The following is an 18078-nucleotide window of genomic DNA, read 5'->3' as shown; positions in this document are numbered from 1 at the left end:
AAACCAAAATTTGGATTCAAAGGAGAGTGACCAATTTCTTCAAGAAACCATAGTCTTGAAGAAATCAGTTTTAAATCTGACCTAGATATAAATGAGAGAGTGTTTTAATTAGCTAGATGCAGATTTTCATTTTTCAAATGCAGCAGTTTTCAGAAAGAAATAATTTGGAAAACTCAAAGATGAAAAATATGAAGGTGGCTCTTGAGGAAGAAGCGATAGTTTCCAAGGAAACTTTCCAAAACTTGCCTACAAAAGTAACGGTTGCCAAATAAGGAATTGGTTTGCTTTTACACCAAAATTCCTAGGTTAGAATCGTATAAAGGCAGCTGAGAATTTTGTAGAATAAGACAAAAACATATGGATAGGATCCAGCTGGAATAGTGAGTTGGAATTCCTACTAAGGCAGATGTTGACTAGTCATACGAAGGAAGGATGACTAGTCATAATCTTCAGAAGTTAGAAAATGCAATGCAAAATTTACCTTTTGTCAAACCCATTGTTGTCCGTCATAATGTTGCCAATTAAGCATACTTAGAAATGTAATTCTTAATCTAGACTAGAGCTTGAGAAAATACAATGAAAATCCTATTACAAAATTGTGAAGGGAAGCCAAAAGAAATACTCAAAATGCATACATTAACAAACTCACTGTCACCAGTCCTGAATCACCCAATAAAAACCATGTACACTGTGGGATCCCTAAGACCTGGTACCTGCCAAGAGTTAGACTCAACTACACAAAGACTATTTCCATTACCCTCTTTTCCATCATTATTTTCTCCACCCAACAACTCCAACTAATTTCCATGACATGATGTAATTATGCATTTCACATAAACATATATATCACAACAATATAACATTTAGAACATCACCAGTGTATATATATAATTATGCTAACATTGTTCAAATAGTTAAGAGTACGAAAACACCCAATACAAGGAACGTCAACCAAACTGTACCACGCATAGTATAATGCTCACGAAATTTAATTAAACCAATCTCTGTAAAAGACCCCCAAGAAACCCCTACCTTGACACCAAAGCTTTTGCTAGAAATATAAGGTGTTTCCCAATTTTCCACCGCATTCACAAACTCAATTTCTCACTCTTTTTCTTACTTCTCTCTACCACTATTTCTCTCTCGCTTTCTTTGTTCATTTGCTATGCACATAATGATATATATATATATATATATATATATAAGGAATAGGTCGGCAATAAGTCCTTTCCTATTGGATGGTGTATTGGCGGTTTGTATGCTTACCATTCAAGTAATATATATAGTTATTTATGTAGTCTACCTTTGCAGATAAAGAAGATTCCAATTCCTCCAATTAATCCTATTCTATTCTTCTTAGTGATGAATTGACAAAGCTAGTACCATAGCCATGCTTACTTAACTTTTTTTTTTCTTTGACATGTAACTACACTAACAAGGACTATTTTACTAATACATATATATATATATATATATATATATATATATATATATATATAATATTTATAAGGCTTTTTATCACAAAACATCCCTGACGTTTGCGAAACTATCAGATTGTATCCTTAAAGTATTTTTGTATCATTCATGGTACCTAACGTTAATATGGGTGCTCTTAAATAGTCATTCTGTCAAAAAAGCTGTTAAATTCAGGGATATAATCGTCAAATCAAATCCAAACTTATAAATATATATATATATAATTTTCATTTCTTCTCCCATCTGTGTTGCTGAATTTTCCTTCCTTTTATTTATTTATTTATTTTTCCTTCCATCTCCCTCCCTTCTCTCGCACTCTTCGTCTCCTTCTTTTCTTCTTCCATTCTCATTTCTTCCCCCATCTGCGTGGCCGAACTTTTCTTTTTTCCTTCCATCTCCCACCCTGTGTTAAGTTGATTACCAGTAAAAACAGTAAACAACCCGCAAAACGGATGGAATATATCAGGCATCTCAATGATAAAAGGAGACCGACAACCATACGCCTACCTACCAGACACATTAACACATCAACACATCAACACATGACGAAGATGTGGTATCACTGAAACAATAGAAAGCTTCTGCCTTAATTATTTTATGTTGACGAACATAATTTTTAATTTGATTTTTTTTTAAAAGCAAAAGAAAGCTTAAAGTATACACCAAAAAGAAGAAAGCTGAAAGCTTTTAACTTTCCTCCACCAAGAAGATGGAAAGGAAGAAGCTCTAAACTTTCAGAGAACACCACTTCTGTAAGCTTATTTTCCATATGAATACGACAACACTTGATCAGAAGAAGAATTTCCAAGTTCCCATTTGAAAATTAAACAGGGCAATCTCCCTGTTATGTTTCAGCAGCTTCCCTGTTTCTCACTTGATCATCATCCTCCTCCTCTTAATCAACACCTTAATTACCTTCTGATCTTTCTCTTCTCTTTGATATCATCAAGAACCCAATTAGCAGCAAACACCTTTCCAAAACAATAACCATGAAGAAACTCCTTCTCCCTCCTCTGCCTCTTTACCTCCTTCCCCTGTTTCTGCAAATCGCCACCCTACTCTCGCCACCCTCTTTACCTCCAGGTGGAGCTTTCTTCCACAAAACGTTAGCATTCAACTCAAATTTGTGAAAATAACGAACTACTCTGCTCCAGACCTAGTTTACCAAAGTGGCTGGTCCATGGGCAACAACCACACCAGAAACAAGAGCTACAACCTGACCTGGGAAGAAATGAGAATGGAGGAAGAGAGGGACGAAGGAGACGGAGAAGAAATGAAAATTATATATATATTTTTTATAATTTCGTATTGATTTGACGATTATATCCCTGTATTTAACAGTTTTTTTTAACAGAGGGATTATTTAAGAGCACCCATATTAACGTTAGGGACCATGAGTGATACAAAAATACTTTAAGGATGCAATCTGATAGTTTCGCAAACGTCAGGGACGTTTTGTGATAAAAAGCCTATTTATAATACACACATATGTATATAATAAAATAAGATATAAATATTTATTAGTACATAAGACAATATACACTAGAAAAAAAAGTGGCAACAGTTATCATTATGTCACCAAATTTGGTGACTGTTGTGGGAGTTACTAAAGGCTTTAGTCACCTTTTTTGCTTTTTTTAGTGACTAAAGCCTTTGGTAACCCTCACAATAGTCAACAAATGTCACCAAATAATGGTAACTGTTGCCACTTTTTTTTTGTAGTGATATATATATATATATATAACCAAGATAATTACTTATAAATACATAGCAATTATCTTTCTTTAATTTTAAAAATACGAACTCTCATAACTGCACTCCTCCTTGGCGATCATCAAAATGACTAGTCACTAATGAGACTCCCTTCAATCGTTTATACATCTCATATATATCAACGTAGTAAGTTACTGATTTATGACTTAAAACATGTTAGCATAATCCAAGGTGTTACAATACTGTGGGGGTCTTTTTGTTCCAGCAGCCTGACGAATGGGCTGGGCTACTGTAAGGAGCGAAAATGGGTGAAATTTCCCCCAATGTCTGAGTTCAAAGATCAAGCCCCGAGAATGCTTCGAAAAGACGGTGAAGCCTTAGGAAACACCCCGGTTACCTTCACCAACAAAAACAACGTCTGCTTACAGATAGATGAAATTTCCCCCAATGTCTGAGTTCAAAGATCAAGCCCCGAGAATGCTTCGAAAGGACGGTGAAGCCTTAGGAAACACCCCGGTTACCTTCACCAACAAAAACAACGTCTGCTTACAGATAGATTTTTAGCTTGGCATGAGAAGCTTGTGGCATGGGAGAAAAACCATCATGAGTTTAGCATAAACAGAGAGAAGGCTGTGAATTCCTATGAGGAACAGGGGTTCTAAGGAAAGGGAAATGATTCTAAGAAGGTTGGCTAAGGGGGGAGAGAGATGGGAAGGAACGATGGGTGGTTTAAGTAATTTCCAACAGCTTGACGAAAAGTCTGTCAAGATCTGGAATAGCTTGCTAGAAGAGGAAATTGGAGGAGATGGAGAGGTGTGGCTCGAAATTGAAGGGTTTCAGAGGTAAGAGATGATGCTTGCTCTCTGGGTCTGGTTTGCTTGCCTTCGATTGAGTTGTTTCTAATGGGTAGGAGACACTCCCTTTTATAGCCACTAGAAGCTCTCCTTTTTCAAGAAACCCTAATGGGTTCTCCTAATTTTTGTCAAGTCTCCCCTTTCCTTTCTCTTATCTCCCTTGGACTCATCCTATTTTGGTAAAAATCTCTCTGCCCAATCGCACAAAACAGGGTTTTTGGGGGCTCTAAGGCTTTTCCCGCAGCTGCTTTAGTGGTGATTTCCTATCTTTGGTTATCACCTCTCCTTCTTTCCTCCCCTATTTCATGGCAAGGTCTGGTAAAGGAAGGAGATAGATAACTTTGGCTGGTCTGAAGAGTGTTTTGCTCAAGTATCCCTTGGTCCTTTGATGGCTTGCGTTGGGTTTGTCTTTGACATGTGCTGGAGTCTGAGCGTACAAACATCTTTTGGTTTTCTATCGTGGTTTCATTTCAAACCATGTGTTGGAGATTTTTTAGATATTTTCTAAGCCACTTGGGCCATTTCCTAAAGTAATGGGTTAGCCAATTAAGAGAATGGGCTAATCTCTTTAGGTGATGGGCTATTTTATCAAAATGATGGGCTAATTTCCCTAGAGTATTGGGCTGGTTTTTTCTAGAGTATTGGGCTTTTTCTCTCTTTTATGCTTACCCATATATTTGGGCTCAAGAAATGGACTTGAGTTTTGGGGCTCCCAAGGGACCCAAAACTTCCATTTCTCAGCTCATCAATGGGCCTCATGAAAGCTCGTTACCATCCATACCACAATCCACTCAGCAAGCCCCGGGCATTTGCGTGGCTTGGGCACACTTAAGCTTGTAGCGTGGCTAGGTGTAACATAATGATGTTCCGCTTGGCATGGCGTGCTTGAATTTTATCGCCTTTGGAAAAGGATATGATGCTTGATGGGATAATTAGCATGGGTTCATAGAGCCAGTGCATTTTATAGGCTCGTTTCAACTCTCAGCGTGACGGATTGCATACTTATTTGGCATGACACGTGGATCATGACTCGTGCGAGCGTGTGTTGTTAATATTATGTTAACTCGCAATTGTACGGGGCAATTAGTAGTATAGCAAGACAAGTACGAGGTCGTACCCACGAAGACTGAGAAGTTAAAACTAGTTATGTACTTAGATTACCAAATTCAAGAAAGTAGGAGGTTATGTCTAAAACAGAATTTAAAACAAGAGTGGTTGTGATTGTTGAACAAAAGAAGCAAAATGAAATTGCAAACAAAAACAAGTAAACAAATGTAACAAAGATTGGTTTTAAGAGTTGGAAAACAGATTTTGAGACTAGGGCATTCGAATCACCATAACAATTCAATTCTGGGTTATAAAGATTCAAGTAACAAGTCTAATTCAGATTCAAAGATTGATTCTAGCTAAAGTATGATTAGGCCATGGTGTTTGGTCCTAACCTTGTGTTCCTAATTCCCTAATTTGATCATTTGTTGTCTAACCTAAAATTAAGCATTAGGAACCCATTAAGCATAGAAGAACATTTTAAACAACCAAGTATGTATCTAATCCCTGTTGTCGAATGTCCATACATACTCTTCCTATTCATAGTTCAATTCGAATTAAAGCATGGTGTATACTCTTAATTCAAACCAAGATAGTTAACAAACAAGTTCTAATGGTGATCAATCATTCAAACAAGCATGTTAACTTATAAGCATAATGAATAAGAACATGAATCATGAATCAAACTTGAAACTCCAAACTTATAAACCCAGAATATTCATGTTAGGTTACATCGAAGCCCTAGTTATGGATTTAGCTACTCATAATGGAAAAGAGACTTGAACAGAAATGAGAAAACATAATGAATACAATAAGAGTAGAAAAACCCTTTTTCTGAAGTTCTTGTGGTGTCCAAGGCTTCTCCAAGTGCTTCTCCACTTCTAATGCTTCTCCAAGAGCTTCCCCACTTCTAGAAAGATGTATGAAGGATATGGAGGTGATTTGGGATGAGTTTGAGTGAGTGGTGATGGCTAAGGAAGATGAAATTCGTAGGGAAATGGAAGAGAGGTTTGCTGGAGTTGTTTTGGTGATTGTTGGAGTCACTACAAGAAAAATAACTTATGACAACATGTAATCAACAACGTGCATTCATATGCGTTGTGGAACAATATTTTTAACAACCCGCAGAAGCAGCATGTTGTATTATACAATTTATAACAACGTGCGTGTATAGCGTGTTGTCAAAATATAGAATAGAGCTATTTTCACAACGCGGCCTTGCATGTTGTAGTAGTTTTAAGTTCTACAACGCACGAAGCGTGTTGTCAAAATTATATTAATTTATTAAATAAATAAAAAATTGGCGGAAAATAGTGGGTTGTTATATTCTCTCTTTTTTCTTCTTCTTTTCTCTTCTCCCTGTGCCACCGACAGTCTCTCTCTTTCTTTCTCTTTTTCTTTCTTCTCTTTCTCTTTCTCTTTTTTCTTGTTTTCTCTCTTCCCTGTGCGGTGCCGACACTCTCTCTCTTTTCTTCTACCTCTTTTTTTTTCCCTATCCCTCTCTTCTTTCTTCTTCCATATGAGTTTATCTTGTAGATCTTGTACATCTGGGTTCAATTCTTGTATATTTGGAATCAGATTCCAAACCGTCAGATCACTAAAATTAAAGGATATTTAGCCTTTCTGTGTTCAGATTTGATTCTGTCTGAATCGTTTTTGTGTTTCATTTTTTTGCTAGATAGGTTTAGTCAAATCCATCTTAAAACAGAAATTTAAAATTTATTTCTTCTCTTGTAGGAATTACAAACATGGTTATGGCACTAGCTGGGAATAAAGCAAATCTGGTCGAGGCAAGGACCGTAGCAGCAGAGGTAAGTTATTATTTTTCTGCTTTGTTTTGTTTTCGTATTGGTTAAATTTCTATATCACTCATCATTTTCCTGTCAACAATCCTTTGTTCTTGTGATATGGATGATTGCAAGCTATCTTTTTCTTCTTTTCTTTGTTAACAATGTTAATTATTAGTTTTGAAAGTTTAAAGAGAGATTTTTAGTTGTTTCCTTGAAAAATTAAAGAGAGATTTTGACATACTTCAGTTAGAATCAAATAGCTCCAGACATGGAGATATATATCCCAGCCAACAACTGACACATAACTTGTATTCTTATCCATAGAAAGACATAATTGCTTTGAAAATTCTAATTTCCATTATTGTTAATATTTGATTGGCATGATTGCTGTGAATGATGGCCCTACTGCGCAACCATATCCCGAGAGTTCTCAAAAAGCACTTTAGGGGAAAGCCCTACTATGTGGATCTGCTAGATTTATTTAATGAGGTAGGGATGTCTTTACATAGACATTAGACCAGCATGTCTGAGGTAGATTTATCTAGTTCTTGTTAATATTTTATTCACATAGTGGGAACTCTTGGAGTGTTTTGTTTGGAGTGTTTTGTACAGCATGTCTGAGGTAGGATCCCAAAGTTCTGTAAAAACAGAAACAATCAATAATGGGGTAAAAACAAAAACAGAAATCGCGGATAATGCGTGGCACAAATCACCATGTCTGCGGTAAAAACAAAAACAAAAATCGCGGATAATGCGGGGCACAAATCACCGTTAATGCTGTAAATCACGTATATAATGTAGGAATTACAAAACATTTTTTCGAAGTTCATTTGCACCAATTAAAAAAGATCATCATAACCATGGGTGGCCTTGCTTCTCCCTGTGGAGCCTGCAAGTTCTTGAGAAGAAAATGTGTCGAAGGGTGTATTTTTGCGCCTTATTTCTGCTATGAAGAGGGACATACCCATTTTTCTGCCATCCACAGGATTTTTGGTGCAAGCAATGTGTCGAGGCTTTTAGCAACCCTTCCGTTGAGCGATCGATGCGAGGCCGCAACGACGTTATGGCATGAAGCTGAAGCCAGGCTTCAAGATCCCATATATGGTTGTGTTTCACATATTTTTGCTCTCCAACAGCAGGTTAATCATTTAGTACCCTTTGTATGTTCAGATTGGGTTTCTGTTCAGATTGGATGTTGAAGTAACTGATGAGTATATGCTTTTGGTTTGAACTTTTCAGGTGGTTGACTTACAAGCACAGTTAGCTTTCCTCAAGGATCAAGCAGCTCAAAGCTTTGTCAATGGCTCTGCTGTAGCAAACCCTAATCAAGCAGCTCAAAGTTGGTTTCATGAGTTAGAAAATTCATCCAACTACATGCCACAATTCAATTCAACCCACATCAATAATCCTGGAACTACATCATACTATGAGAATGAAATTAGGCAATGGGATGAATACAACAAGCAATGGGGTTTTCAGGATGCTGATGAGCTTCAATCAGTGGTTTCCAGCTACATTCACAATTAGAATAATTGGGATGAATATAACTCTATAATATGTATATGAAACTCCTTATTTATCTTTTGAATGAAAGCTTTGTATTCTGGGATGCCTTATGAATGTGAAGTAAGGAAATATTTATGTTTATCATAGAGCTTTTATTTATAGATAAATTATACTTTTATCAGGTAATTTTGATAATTATTTTAAAAAAACATATATATTTGATATAACAACGCTCATTGCTTGTTGTCAAAACATAAACAACAACGAGCACAGACATGTTGTCATAATATTATAAGACGACACGCTCGGCACGTTGTTGTCAATCGCTCCTACAACGTGCGCGTGTTGTGGTTAATGTTGTTCACAACGAGCGCCAAAATAAACGACAACGTTCAACGCATGTTGTCGAAAGCCCTACACCTTTTAACGACATCGGCTTCAACAACGTGCGCCGCATGTTGTCAATATGTTTTCACAACGCACATTGCGCGTTGTGAAATGACTTTTTTCTTGTAGTGAGTGTTTGGGATTTTGAGAGTGTTTGAGGATGGTTGGAGTGAATTGTGGGGGTTGTGAATCTCAGGATTTGTTGTGTCTTGAATGTGGAATGGATGTGGTATTTATAGGGAGAGGGGAGTGACAAATCTGAATTCAATATGGCTAATGCATACAACACTTGCATTATAAAAGATGAATTGGTTGATGCACTTCACTAATGCATACAACACTTGCATTATAAAATCTGAATTGGTTGATGCACTTCACCAATAGATCCCACCAGCAGCCCTAGCTCATCTTCATGTCACCATGACCAAGCTTCCAACCAGAAATGATAGCTCATACCTAGCTCACCATGACCAAGCATCCAACCAGCACATGCTGAGGTCAGCATAACCAGCAACTTCAAGGGCTTACAACTTGGGCTTCTCTTAATTAAATTAGGACTTTAAGCACTCGAAATTGAAGTTCCGAATGTCTTCTTTCCAGCCATATATCATTTGGGCCAATCCAAGGTCGGAGGAGGAAGTTAAGGCCAAAACAAATTGCTAACTCATTTTGCGCGCTGATAAAATCCATCCTGAGCATGGCTCTGTGTTTGCTAGGTAACAGACTCCATATTTATCCAATGGGGCTGAATTTCGGATATGTTATAGTACACACCCATTGGAACAACTTTCATGAAGAATGCTGCCTCATCCGAGCTGTGTAGGTTGCTGAAACAAAGCTTGCAATATGACCTACGGAACTGGACTGGCAGGGGGCTGTAGCCAAAATGAGTTTGTCTTTTAAGCTCTTCTTCCATTCATCCAAATTATGCCTTAACATGCTTGAATTGCATGAATTATGCTCTCTTGCTCTATTGGCCTACAAAACACACAAAGGGAGGCAAATAACTTAGAAATCTAAGAAACTAAGCAAAAGAAGTAAGTAAATTGGGCATGTATATGTATGAAATTATGAGCTTAACAGCGTGTATGACGAATTTTCGCATGCCCACACCGGGTTTCTTCTTAATAAGGCGTCGTACTGGGCTGGGAATTTATTCGGGCCCAACCTTGAATTTTTTGGGCCTCAACAAATACAATACCTGGTACTGGATGCTAATCTATAGTAGTCCAGATTAAAATATCGACTAAGTACCAGGAGGATGATAAAATTTGAACTGTCATTAATCAAGAACAAAAACACTTATATGCAATGCACACATTAGATGTATGTTTGGGACATATAATTCTTTTCTCTTAGGGACATTTTGGATATATGTAACAAATAAATAAAAAAACTTTGGCTCCATTAGGATGGAGGTACATTTTAAAGAAATGATTTTTTTTTTTTTGGACGAAAATGGATTTCATTAAGAGGCAAAAGCCACAAACAGAAGCATACAACTAGGCCAGCACGCACTCAGCCAAAGCAAGCGAGTGCAAAAAGGCTAAATATCTACTAAAAGAACACTAGAAACATTAGATTCAATGTATTTGAAATAACAAAATGTAATACATTTGGAATGAATTTGAAATGACTACAAGGAGTTATTTGAAATCCATTTGTTTTCTTAAGTTCTTTCGCATTCAAATGTTAGAGGCAATACATACATTTGAGGAAACAGAACGGCTTGCCCAAGAAACCAGATGGTCGTGGGTTCGAGTTCTGGAAACAGCCTCTACAAAAACAGGGGTATGGCTGCATACATCTTGCTCTCCTCAAAGTCAAACCCGACATTACAGGAGCCTCATGCAGTGGGCTGTCTTTATTTTTTTAACATAGAAATGCATATATACAGAACGCATGTACATGCAAGAGAGAGAGGAGAGAAATGCCAAAGATAGTGTAATTGAGAGAGTTGAGAATGTATAATAAGAAGAACAAGATAGGTTTTGCAGAGAATTCAAATCTGCCAATTGAGTTTCTTACTTAGTGAAGGGTTAGATATACAAGTATACAAGGTGATTATTAGTTACAAACAATGCACAAGACATGGAGGGAAACATGGAGAGTTTCCATCCCTAAAACAAGGAATATGAAAACAAGGAAAAGTAACAAGGTGGTAGACAAGCCATTTAGGGATGTCTATGTTTTGTCTTTGACTTTACTAACACTCCCCCTCAAGTTGGTGCAAAGATATCACGCATGCCCAACTTGTCCAGTGAGTCATGGAAAACTTTACTTGATACGGCCTTCGTCAAGATGTCAGCAAGTTGGTTTTCCGAGTTTACAAAAGGAAACTTGATTATACCCCTTTCTAGTTTCTCTTTGATGAAGTGTCGGTCGACTTCCACATGTTTGGTACGGTCGTGTTGTACTGGGTTATGTGCTATCTCGATAGCTGATTTATTGTCGCAGTACAAGTTTGTAGCTTTCAATGGTTTAATTCCCAGATCCTTCAGTAATTTCCGTAACCAGAGCAATTCACAAACTCCTTGAGCCATTCCCCTAAATTCTGCTTCAGCACTTGATCTAGCCACAACTTTTTGCTTCTTACTTCTCCAAGTGACTAAGTTGCCCCCCACAAATGTAAAGTATCCAGAAGTAGAACGTCTATCTGTGATGGATCCTGCCCAATCCGCATCTGTGTATCCTTCTGGGTTCATATGTGTATGTTTGGAGAATATCAACCCTTTGGCAGGGGCAGCCTTCAAGTACCTCATGATCCGAGTTACTGCATTCATGTGTGCCTCACTTGGTTGATGCATAAACTGACTCACCATACTCACAGCATAAGCTATGTCGGGGCGTGTGTGTGATAGATAAATCAGTCGCCCAACCAATCTTTGATACCTTTCTTTGTCAGTGGGTGCTTGGTCTGGATACATCCCTAACTTGTGGTTCTGCTCAATAGGTGTGTCAGCTGGCTTACAATCAAGCATTCCAGTTTCTGTTAACAAGTCTAACACATATTTTCGTTGGGATAGAAATATGCCATGTGTTGATCTAGCAACTTCTATGCCAAGAAAATATTGTAACTCACCTAATTCCTTCATCTCAAATTTACTAGCAAGGAGCTTCTGCAGATTCTTCATTTCTTCATTGTCATTACCGGTAACCACCATATCATCAACATAGATGATAAGGGCCGTAAGTTTGTCACCACGACGCTTTAAGAATAAAGTGTGATCCGAGTGGCTCTGAGTGTACCCAAAGCGCTTCATAGAATCTGTGAATTTTCCAAACCAGGCTCGTGGTGACTGCTTTAGCCCGTATAATGATTTTCTCAGCTTGCACACGGTGTTGGGACCAAGTGCCATGGAGATCCCTGGTGGTGGTTCCATATACACTTCTTCTTGCAATTCCCCGTGAAGAAATGCATTCTTTACATCATACTGCAAAAGTGGCCAATCAAGGTTTGCAGCCAATGACATGAGAACACGTACGGTATTGATCTTGGCAACAGGTGCAAATGTCTCTTGGTAGTCAATTCCATATGTTTGTGTATACCCTTTGGCCACTAATCGAGCTTTGTATCGATCTATGGATCCATCAGCTTTGTATTTAATGGTGTATATCCACCGACATCCAACTGGTTTCTTCCCTTGTGGCAACTGGACCATTTCCCATGTAGAATTCTTTTCCAGAGCTTCCATTTCAATCGCCATTGCTTCAGCCCATCTGGAATCTGTTATAGCATCCTGCCACTTATTTGGAACACATACAGTAGATAATTGATTGACAAATGATGCATATGACTTTGACAATCTATGAGTTGAAACATGGTTATTAATGGGATATTTAGATTTGGCAGTAAGGTCAGGACAATATTGAGGCTTGGGTTTTCCTCTAGTGGTCCTAGGTGGGAGAGTGTATGGTATAGCATTAGGTGCTTCGGGAATTACCTCAAGTGTTTCCTCATCACGAGACGACTGGTCCGATGGTTGAGAAGAAGGGGTTGTATTTTGTTGTTGATCGCAGCAACCATTTGAATTGTCTCCTCCGGGATCTTCACCAAATAAGAACGACAATTTTCCAATACCTTCATCGCTGTCCAAATTTTGAAGTTCACTGGTGCTTGGCGACCGGTCGCTGGATTCTGTGCGACCGGTCGTTTTGTCACGACGACCGGTCGCTTCTGGATTACGACCGGTCGTTTTGTCACAGAGTCGATCTTCATCATCGCTGGAGCAAGGCGACCGGTCGTGGTCAGTGCGACCGGTCGTTTCAGGAAAGCGACCGGTCGCTTCTGGGTTGCGACCGGTCGTTTTGTCACAGAGTCGATCTTCATCATCGCTGGAGCAATGCGACCGGTCGCTGTGGTCAGTGCGACCGGTCGTTTCAGGAAAGCGACCGGTCGCTTCTGGGTTGCGACCGGTCGTTTTGTCACAGAGTTGGATATTTTCTTCCTTTTCTTCCTTCTCTTCATTCCTTCTCTCCCCCTGAAGAGAAGGGGGCATAGCAGCTTTAAAGTAGGATAAATCTTCATGAAATGTGGCATCCATAGTGACAAAGAGCTTACGAGTAGGAGGATGGTAACACTTGTATCCCTTTTGAGTTGATCCATACCCAACGAACACACATCGAATGGCACAAGGGTCCAGCTTACTTCTTTGATGAGATGGAACATGAGCATATACAACACAACCAAATATGCGAGGAGGCAGCTTGAGGACTGTAGGAAGAGAGACATGACGAGCCAAGGTGTTCAGTGGAGTTTCAAACTTCAAAACACTACTCGGCACTCGATTAATTACATATACTGCAGAAAGAAGGGCATGTCCCCATAAGTAGTGAGGGACCGATTTATCCAGCATGTAAGCACGAGTAACCTCAAGTAATTGTCGATTCTTTCGCTCTGCGACACCATTTTGTTGCGGAGTGAAAGATGTGGAGGTTTGATGAATGATGCCTTGGTCTCGAAAGAAATGTGCCAAGACATTGTTCACATATTCCCCACCATTATCAGACCGGAATACTTTGATGGAAGCTTGGAACTGTGTGGTAATCATAGCATGAAATTCACGGATTGCAGCGGAAACGTCACTTTTATGAGCTAGTAAATATACCCAAGTCATGCGAGTACAATCATCAATAAATGTAATAAACCATCTTTTGCCATTGGAAGAAACTTTAGCAGGACCCCAAACATCAGAGTGAACCAAATCAAAAGGGAATTCCGTTTTATTATCACTTAAGGGAAAAACAGTTCGATGGCTTTTGGCCAATACACAGGTTTCACACTGAAACTGAGAATGATCTAGGCCACGAAACAAAGACGGAAACAAACGTTGAAGATAGCCAAAGGATGGATGTCCTAGACGACGATGCCAAAGCCAAATCTGATGTTGATTGCGAGCTTGTGAGCTGGAACCTTGAGTATGAGCTGCCCTTGGTGGTGAAGAGACCGTCAAGGAATACAACCCCCCTCTTCGTTTACCATGCCCAATCGTCGCGTGAGTCGTGAGGTCCTGAAAAAGACAATGGGAAGGATAGAATGTGGCATAACAGTTATGTGAGTCAAGTAATTTTCCAACAGACAGCAAATTGCAATTGATGGAGGGAACAAGTAGTGTATGAGATAAAGATAAGGAAGGGGAAAGTGATATAGTTCCTTCACCAGCAACATTAGAGGGGACTCCATTGGCACTAGTGATGTAAGGATGACGAGACTTAGAAGATATTGTGGAAAACATAGTAGAGTCAAAAGTCATATGATCAGTGGCACCTGTGTCAATTATCCATGTAGTGGGTTGTGTACCTGATTCGGAGTCGGAGAGTAGGGTGGAAGATGGAGAGGCATCGGTAGTTATAACACATGCTGCCTTGGGTGTTTTGTTGCGGGATTTGAAAGCATCCCACCACTCAGGATAACCATGAAGCTTGAAGCACTTCTCAACAAGATGATCACCACCACAATGAGTGCACTTCTCAGTTCCCTTTGCATTGTCAGTTTTGGGACCCCGGGGGGGAAGTCCGGAGGACGTACGGTGTGGTGGCCGATATGGCTTGACCGCCATTGCACTCCCACCGCCAAGCATGGAAGATTGGCGATTATCTTCTTCTACCACTAGTGCATAAGCTTCAATGACTGCTGGAAGCGGATTCATGGCAAGAATCCGACTACGAACGGAATCAAAGTTGGGATCGAGTCCTCCCAAAAAATCGTACACACGTTCCACCTCAAGTGCTTGTTGGTGAAGAGCCACATCATCGGGATTGGTATGTTTGCAGGGACGGAGGCTGTCAATTTCCTGCCATATTATGTGTAATTTTTCGTAGAATACATTCACAGGTTCACCACTTTGAGAGGTGGTGACTGACTGACGACGGAGTTGGTACAACTTGGAGCTATTCTGTGTGACAGTATATGTCTTCCGAGCTGCGTCCCACACCGCATAAGCCGTTGAGCAGTGATCAAATAAGGCACGTACATTTTTGGTCATGGAGTTGAGGAGCCATGACTGCACCAAACAGTTGTCTTCATCCCAAGCTTCATAGCTAGGATCATCAATGGCAGGGGCAATCTTTTTACCATTAATGAAACCAGCCATACGACGAGCAGTGATGGCCAAGCGAACACTACGAGACCATGCAGGATAGTTGGACCCATCCAACTTATCAGGAGTAATTGGAGAGTAGTCATGAGAGGACCGGGGTGGTGGTGGTGTTGTGGAGTCGATCTTGGTGGAGTCGATTTTAGAGGAGTCGTCCGTGGAGTCGTTGATGGAGTCGTTGGTGTCACCCATGAGGTAAGTATATAAAAGGATGTAGAGGAAGAAATAGCTTAAAACTTCAGCAAACAAGAGCACAAAAAAGGGCTTGTGATCAAGACCAATTTTGAGGCAAGGCAAAGTATGAGGTAGGAATAATATAACAGCAAATTATGGGCAAGGATAGGTAGAGATTTAGGCAAGAACAAGGTTATGCAGAGGCAACCAAAATCGATTGCTCTGATACCATGCCAAAGATAGTGTAATTGAGAGAGTTGAGAATGTATAATAAGAAGAACAAGATAGGTTTTGCAGAGAATTCAAATCTGCCAATTGAGTTTCTTACTTAGTGAAGGGTTAGATATACAAGTATACAAGGTGATTATTAGTTACAAACAATGCACAAGACATGGAGGGAAACATGGAGAGTTTCCATCCCTAAAACAAGGAATATGAAAACAAGGAAAAGTAACAAGGTGGTAGACAAGCCATTTAGGGATGTCTATGTTTTGTCTTTGACTTTACTAACACTCCCCCTCAAGTTGGTGCAAAGATATCACGCATGCCCAACTTGTCCAGTGAGTCATGGAAAACTTTACTTGATACGGCCTTCGTCAAGATGTCAGCAAGTTGGTTTTCCGAGTTTACAAAAGGAAACTTGATTATACCCCTTTCTAGTTTCTCTTTGATGAAGTGTCGGTCGACTTCCACATGTTTGGTACGGTCGTGTTGTACTGGGTTATGTGCTATCTCGATAGCTGATTTATTGTCGCAGTACAAGTTTGTAGCTTTCAATGGTTTAATTCCCAGATCCTTCAGTAATTTCCGTAACCAGAGCAATTCACAAACTCCTTGAGCCATTCCCCTAAATTCTGCTTCAGCACTTGATCTAGCCACAACTTTTTGCTTCTTACTTCTCCAAGTGACTAAGTTGCCCCCCACAAATGTAAAGTATCCAGAAGTAGAACGTCTATCTGTGATGGATCCTGCCCAATCCGCATCTGTGTATCCTTCTGGGTTCATATGTGTATGTTTGGAGAATATCAACCCTTTGGCAGGGGCAGCCTTCAAGTACCTCATGATCCGAGTTACTGCATTCATGTGTGCCTCACTTGGTTGATGCATAAACTGACTCACCATACTCACAGCATAAGCTATGTCGGGGCGTGTGTGTGATAGATAAATCAGTCGCCCAACCAATCTTTGATACCTTTCTTTGTCAGTGGGTGCTTGGTCTGGATACATCCCTAACTTGTGGTTCTGCTCAATAGGTGTGTCAGCTGGCTTACAATCAAGCATTCCAGTTTCTGTTAACAAGTCTAACACATATTTTCGTTGGGATAGAAATATGCCATGTGTTGATCTAGCAACTTCTATGCCAAGAAAATATTGTAACTCACCTAATTCCTTCATCTCAAATTTACTAGCAAGGAGCTTCTGCAGATTCTTCATTTCTTCATTGTCATTACCGGTAACCACCATATCATCAACATAGATGATAAGGGCCGTAAGTTTGTCACCACGACGCTTTAAGAATAAAGTGTGATCCGAGTGGCTCTGAGTGTACCCAAAGCGCTTCATAGAATCTGTGAATTTTCCAAACCAGGCTCGTGGTGACTGCTTTAGCCCGTATAATGATTTTCTCAGCTTGCACACGGTGTTGGGACCAAGTGCCATGGAGATCCCTGGTGGTGGTTCCATATACACTTCTTCTTGCAATTCCCCGTGAAGAAATGCATTCTTTACATCATACTGCAAAAGTGGCCAATCAAGGTTTGCAGCCAATGACATGAGAACACGTACGGTATTGATCTTGGCAACAGGTGCAAATGTCTCTTGGTAGTCAATTCCATATGTTTGTGTATACCCTTTGGCCACTAATCGAGCTTTGTATCGATCTATGGATCCATCAGCTTTGTATTTAATGGTGTATATCCACCGACATCCAACTGGTTTCTTCCCTTGTGGCAACTGGACCATTTCCCATGTAGAATTCTTTTCCAGAGCTTCCATTTCAATCGCCATTGCTTCAGCCCATCTGGAATCTGTTATAGCATCCTGCCACTTATTTGGAACACATACAGTAGATAATTGATTGACAAATGATGCATATGACTTTGACAATCTATGAGTTGAAACATGGTTATTAATGGGATATTTAGATTTGGCAGTAAGGTCAGGACAATATTGAGGCTTGGGTTTTCCTCTAGTGGTCCTAGGTGGGAGAGTGTATGGTATAGCATTAGGTGCTTCGGGAATTACCTCAAGTGTTTCCTCATCACGAGACGACTGGTCCGATGGTTGAGAAGAAGGGGTTGTATTTTGTTGTTGATCGCAGCAACCATTTGAATTGTCTCCTCCGGGATCTTCACCAAATAAGAACGACAATTTTCCAATACCTTCATCGCTGTCCAAATTTTGAAGTTCACTGGTGCTTGGCGACCGGTCGCTGGATTCTGTGCGACCGGTCGTTTTGTCACGACGACCGGTCGCTTCTGGATTACGACCGGTCGTTTTGTCACAGAGTCGATCTTCATCATCGCTGGAGCAAGG

The 18078-nt window shown here is 39.8% G+C and overlaps 1 protein-coding gene across 2 annotated transcripts; it reads left to right on the top strand.

Moving 5' to 3' along the window:
• The first annotated feature begins 6459 nt into the window (after positions 1 to 6459).
• Positions 6460 to 8584, top strand: LOC148295526 (LOB domain-containing protein 29-like). Of its 2 annotated transcripts, XM_088250043.1 has the most exons (3): positions 6460 to 7369; positions 7866 to 8019; positions 8120 to 8584. In XM_088250043.1, the coding sequence occupies exons 1-3, from the start codon at positions 7365 to 7367 to the stop codon at positions 8405 to 8407; spliced, it is 447 nt and encodes a 148-aa protein (XP_088106169.1). In that variant the 5' UTR covers positions 6460 to 7364; the 3' UTR covers positions 8408 to 8584. The 2 variants fall into 2 exon arrangements, with proteins under 2 accessions (XP_088106169.1, XP_088106168.1); XM_088250042.1 differs by having other exon boundaries at positions 6460 to 8019.
• The last annotated feature ends 9494 nt before the right edge of the window (positions 8585 to 18078 follow it).

The sequence above is a fragment of the Prunus avium genome, chromosome 3 (genome assembly GCF_965620075.1).
Source record: "Prunus avium chromosome 3, drPruAviu1.hap1.1, whole genome shotgun sequence".
NCBI lineage: Eukaryota > Viridiplantae > Streptophyta > Magnoliopsida > Rosales > Rosaceae > Prunus > Prunus avium.
The sequence above is the reverse complement of the archived record's forward strand: the minus strand, read 5'-3'. Positions and strand labels throughout refer to the sequence as shown.